The sequence below is a fragment of the Morone saxatilis genome, unplaced genomic scaffold, assembly GCF_004916995.1.
Source record: "Morone saxatilis isolate NCDOM2014 unplaced genomic scaffold, NCSU_SB_2.0 Contig6, whole genome shotgun sequence".
Lineage (NCBI taxonomy): Eukaryota > Metazoa > Chordata > Actinopteri > Moronidae > Morone > Morone saxatilis.
In genome coordinates, this window is record NW_023340206.1 from 5,415,868 (window position 1) to 5,421,867 (window position 6,000).

General features: G+C 43.5%; 1 protein-coding gene across 1 annotated transcript in view; it reads right to left on the minus strand.

Moving 5' to 3' along the window:
* Window positions 1–5,892, minus strand: part of LOC118340012 (gamma-aminobutyric acid receptor subunit beta-3-like) — a 38,122-nt gene extending 32,230 nt beyond the window's left edge. The window contains exons 1-3 of the mRNA XM_035677855.1: window positions 5,776–5,892; window positions 5,567–5,658; window positions 5,345–5,412 (exon numbers count right to left, since the gene is read on the minus strand). Of these exons, the coding sequence (XP_035533748.1) occupies window positions 5,345–5,412; window positions 5,567–5,658; window positions 5,776–5,855 (240 nt within the window). The 5' untranslated portion in view covers window positions 5,856–5,892. The remainder of the gene's footprint in view (window positions 1–5,344; window positions 5,413–5,566; window positions 5,659–5,775) is intronic.
* Between the last annotated feature and the right edge of the window lie 108 nt (window positions 5,893–6,000).

Consider the following 6,000-nt stretch of genomic DNA (forward strand, 5'->3'; position numbering starts at 1 on the left):
ACTCGGTGCACAGAGAAGAGTTTTTTGCATAGCTAGAAGACCTATGTGAGATAATTAGGGTGACATAGTTTGTGCATTGGCAACATCTGGTTCCAAGATAATTTTTGCTGCAGGAGTGCACAGTATGCAGGTGTGGTTACCTTGGTGGGTAGGGTCAGACCAGGTTGTGTATTTTAAACTTAATTATTAACCTTATCACCTAATAAAGTCATCCTGATGCCATTGAGCAGAAATCTAAACGCACATATACATTCAAATAACCCTAGAAATGAAAAAAGAAACGGTAGTCTAACGGCTTGTGGTGCTAGTGGGTTTTCTGCAAATAAATAAAATAAATCAAAAATATATTTGAAAAAAAATGGGCAGCAGGAGCATTTGGAGAAAGAGAGATCTTTTCACCTCTCCATAATGACAGATTTTTTGTTCTTTCTGACACCCACACGCAGCCGTGGGTGTACGGATGACTAGCTTGTTCAGCCTGTTACTGCAACTACATTCACAGAGCAAACTCTGACCAGTTCCCTGTGCGAGGAGCTCTACCTTCATTGTGCCGTGATTGAATTTCCCAAAATTACAATCACTCTCACGAGGCACAGATAATGGACCCGGAATAAAGGCCCGGATGGCTCTTACTGCAGAGAATCGCACCTGTTTATCCATTTTTTTGCGAGAGGAGGTCATGATAATGAAAACACGCCTACACGCGGTGCCCTTATTGTGCTCTTAAACTTCCCTAATAGCAATATTTCATAACATTTTAAATGGAGGCAAACACTGTGCTCTAGTAAATTCAGGTGATACTTCCATTTCCACCTGCAAACCATACATTAAACCAATTGTCCAACATAAAAAAAAAAGCTTTTAAAACTCCCCTTTCTGAGTGGGATTGCAAAACAAGCACTTACAAGCGACACTTCTTTTGTCAAAGCGATCCGTTCCTAAGTGTACAACTAGTTTCCAAGTAAGCACTGCCTCAGCACACGCATAATCTAGTTTGCCTTGCTCTGATCTTGTCCTAGTATGTGTTTCTCATCAGCGGAGGCCCCCGGCACACCACAAAGAAACCTCAGAGGTAATTAGTGTGCCTTTCTCAGTCACTTCAGCATCTGCCAGTGCAGGAGCTCCGCGCTCGGCGAAGGCGTCGGAGTGGCTGACTCAGTCAACCTGCCCTGCCAGGTGGATTCTTGGGACGAGCCAGATGCCATGTTCACTCGCTGTCTCTATCGGCTACCACCTCCTCTCTCTGCCTCTTTCCTTTTTGCCTGGATTTCTCACATCTTTTGATCCCATCGCTCAATAAATCTTTAGCTCTTATAGTTCTCCGCTCCCTTTCATGTCTCGGGGTCTGTTGATCCGCTGATTGCCAGAGTGTTCCGTCCTGTAGAATTCCCAGGGCTAATGCCGCTGCAAAGGCAACCTTTGACTCTGGTAGGGGTTGATGAAATGAACTCTCACTGGGAATCAAATACAACATGGAGGAGTGTACTGCACAGTGTGGAGCAGCAAACACAGGCCCACTTCGGAAGTTCTCATCAATAAGGGACTGTACACAAGTGGGGATCAAGGGTTGAGTCTCATATTTGACTTTTTAAAAAGCATGTTTCTTGTAATCTTATTTGAACCTTAATATGTTAAATGGGAGTTCCATCAATTTTACATATCAAAGTCTGTTTACATTGGGGAGTACTAGTACTGCTGCATATATGTAGCTCCGGAGGCAAAAAATCTGATAAAATGCTTCAAGTGAAGCTGAAATCTGAAGTGTGAACTGCAAGTGATGTCAGTGTCGGGTTGGTCTATAAAAAAGTAAGGAAAACGGAAAAAAAAACGAGGTTAAAGACCTCTTTAGCTTGCTCCTCATCTCTGCTTGAGGCAAGCGGCTCGAGGCTACATTAGCCGTTAGCTACCATAACGCATCTCTGACCGAACTGTTAGTCAAGTTGCATTGTGGGTGATGTAAGCACCAGCCTGCTTTGACTTTTTTTTTTTTTTTTTTTTAAACATCGTGAGCCTTTTGGTGTTATAGAACTGCTGTTGAGTCAGTGGAGAGCTCTTTTAGTTAAATAATTTTCACAATAGTGAGCATTAGAAAAAGATAACAATTTCCAAATTGGCAAAGAAAGAAAATGATGACTATTCCAGCAACTCTATTTTTAACTACTAAGTAAAATGCTATATTATAATACAGACTGAGTTTTACTTTCTGTTATGATGCAGACTTTTGTTTCGTTAGTTTAATTAATCATGCATGGGGAAGGCTAAAATATACATTTGGAATGATAAAAATGAAATGGCCCCTCTCTGCTCTCACAAAAAAAGTAAAAAGAAAATGTATCTATTTTTCACCTCCCCACCCCACTAATAATTTGTGTACAGTCCCTTATATAATATACGCATACACTTTAAACCTGCATAGACTATTTGAGGATATGCCTGTTTGTTTCCATCCCATTACACGCATCAATCAGTCCTCTCTCTAAAACAGTCTCCACACGCATGCATGCACACGTACATTGCCTCGTAATAAAGGACATTCTATTGACTCACACTCATTTGCCACCCCTTCCCCTCAACCTTAACCCCCAGATTCAATTAGCCCTTTGCACTCATTTATCTGAAATTTTAACATCTAATATTATTTGCAGTTAACATTATACCTCACTACTACCACCTCTGAAAAATGACCCTTCACTTTTGTCTAGTTTTTCTACAAGAAGAGATTTTAGATATCAGAATCCCACGCTAAAGCTGCAACACGGGGACCTTAACTCAGAAACTGCAAAAAAACCTCAGGCACTTTACATGCTTGTGTTCTATAATACAGTGATTCTGTTATTTCTCTTTGCATGGGAGGGAACGTCACATCGAGCTTAATATTTGGCAGTATTGTTTTGCAAATCTGCGCTCCTTGTAGAACAAGCTGCGAAGGATCCAGGCCTCATTTCAGCATAGCAAGCAGATAAATCCTCAACTTTTAAAACTTGTCTCCCAATTATGCCTGTGGGTCATTCCACCAGGCTGAAGTTTTATTGAAATGAATGCAGCATGGAGCCTAATAACTTGAAAATACTTTAAATAAAAGAAATAGAGTGCAGCATTTATCGGGGCTGTGCTGTTTATAGTGTTGCTCAGTGGATAAAGCAAAGCACTGTCACTGTCAGAACAAAAGCACTCATTATCTATTTCCTGCGGGACAAATCCCCCATGCTAAAACCGCGGACTGTCCAGGCATCGGATGAAAAGCACGCACCAAATGTCAAACGCTGGTGCAAAAATAACAAACAGCTTGACCGGTCTTGTTTCGGCTTCAACGCTGGACGACTGCCACGAAATTGTCCCTCTCCTAACAAGCGCAGACGCACATGTGCAGTCCCCCAGTGCACTGGTGGTGGCGATGAGAAATGGAGCTAATTAATTATCAGTTTAAGTGTGATCTCAGCTGTCTGATTCCCCCGGTTGATCCGCTGCCTTTGTGTGCTCTTCGGAGAATAGCCTAGCTGGCTCGCTGGTTAATGTTAGCAGATGAACTGTTGGCAAACAAAGCTCATAGCATGGATCACTGAGCCTCGGCTAAAAGCAGTAGGGTTCACTGTAGAATATGTTATTATTTCAAACACATATGAGATTCAGTTTTTACAGGAGTGTCCTGACAGCAGCACCACATAGAACATAAAACATGGAGGTTACAAAACATATAACACACTTACAGAGATAAAGAATGATCTCTAATAAATGGAGAATAATTGAGGATCACAAAGTACGAGGTCAAAAGTATAAAGCAAGGCTGATGGAACAACGGTTAAAATACACTGTAATATATGACAGAAAGTAGTCCACGTTGCTTGTTTTTAGTCCAAAACCTCCAAATCATCAACTTACTAGAAGTTTCACCCTGCCTTCCCAAGTGCGAAAGAGAAACTACGGTGGCCGTGAAACGTGCAAATAAAAAAAAAACCTCAAGAGATGTGTTTGGTTTGTCCATTCTGAGCTGAATCTCTACATAAAAACACCTCATTCTAACGTAACAATTCTTACTTTCAGGTAATTATACACTAGTGGAAACACATCTATAAATATTGTATTCCATTTTTTGACTTCCCACTAAAGATATTTAGCAAATAAAGTGTGTAAATGTCATTTCTAGGAGACAGGGTTTCTCTGTGGGTGTCTTGGAATGTCAAAGGACACGCAGCTTTTTGTTTCAACCCCCGAGTCAAAGCCGGGGGCCACCTGGTAAAGAAATGATTGAACCATTAGTATTGATCAACACACACACACACCTCCCACCAGATAAATGATGATCATTTACTAATATGCTGCAGTAAAAATCTAGCCTTTTCCCTCCTGGTCAATAAGGAACAGACCTCATAGGTGTGAAATGATGCTCTGTACACTTTTGATGACGCTCGAGTTGATGGAGTGCCCATATAGAGGTCGAGGTGTAAACCGCCGCGTCCTGACCGACCTGAATTTGACTCTTCGCCGGCCCATGGAGGCTCAAGCAGCCATCGTATCTAATAAAAGTCATAATGTTAACACCTACACAGGCAATGGGCTGTGAAGCGCGCCAAGAGCAGAGGGGTTTCAAAAGCCCGGATCCAAACCAGTTACGAGCAACCTGAACGGGCCATTCGATCTGGTGTCTTTTTTTTAAATCAGATTTCTCTGCAAAAGAATTGAAAATGTGGCCAGACGGTGCCGAGGCAATTTGGGTCATCCGTCGGCTGATATTTTAAGATAGAATAGCCTGAAGTTACTTTCCGGGCATGTGGGTACATGTGGTCAACGCTGGGCGAGCGGAATCCGGCTCACAAAATTAGCAAATCCAATCAGAGCTTCCCTGATAGCTGTCTAGCTCGGAGGTCCTCCTGGGAGGAACGCTGTGGCTCCAGAGGTTAACAAGCGGTGCAAAGTGAGAGCTAACGGGTTGCTCTGGCTGTCGGCTGCAAAAGGATTTAAACCGAGAATGGCGAGCATTATCAGCACAGTCGGAAACAGGAGCAGGAGGCCGCGTTACGTTGATTTCTTTGACGCCCATAGGCTTTCTGTGCATGTAAGGTAACGCTGTACTGGCGAGCGTGCGAGATAAAGATGTTTTACTGCTTACAGGAAACCCAGCCCATCCATCTCGACACCACATAATGGCCCCAGAGAGAGAGAGAGAGAGAGAGAGAGAAAGAGAGGGGTGGGAAAAGCTGGATTTACATCAGCACTTCTTACAGCAAAGGGAGCAAGGAAATGAAGATGTATGGGTGCCAGGGTAGGGGTGGGGGTGGGGGTGGGGGGGACTGCGGTTGGGTAAACACACTGAAAACAGACATTTGAATGTGAAAGATTCACTCACCATGTTGACTTCTGACACCATGTCTATGCTGGCCACGTCTATGCTCATCCCGACTGCAACTGGGGCCCCTGGAAGAGGTTAAACAGCAGAATATGGATATAGGCCCACACCGCTACACCTGACCACAACACTGCGAGTGGCGCCAAAAATAAAGCTGCCTACAGGCGCGAGGGGGACAATGGAGGGGGTTGTTTTTTTTTGCTTTTTTGACGGCGAACATACCTCCAAAGTCCGGCCTCAGTCGGATATCATATCCCTTCAGTAGTTTATCCACCGTCTCCTTCACGAAAGACATGTTGCCCGGTTCGTTGACGCTGAAAGGAGAGGACAGAAGAGAGAGGGAGAGAGAGAGGGGGGGGCAAACAATCACCTTGGTCCCCCTTGAATCAGTCAGCCGGGGCTTTAACCTTGACTTCACTAAAGGCACTCACCTTTTCGCGCAACACACAATCGAACCGACAACCAGTGCGGAAAAGACGCGAAACTGACGAACCCTGTGCAAAGCAAACATCACCTCCTTTTCTTTTTCTCCCCCCACCCACCCCCTATTTTTTTTCTTCTTCTTCTTTTTCGTTGTTTACAACAACAACAACAACAACAGCGAAGAGCTGTCTCTCTCTCCACCCCCCCTCAAAAAAAAAAAAAAAAACAATATC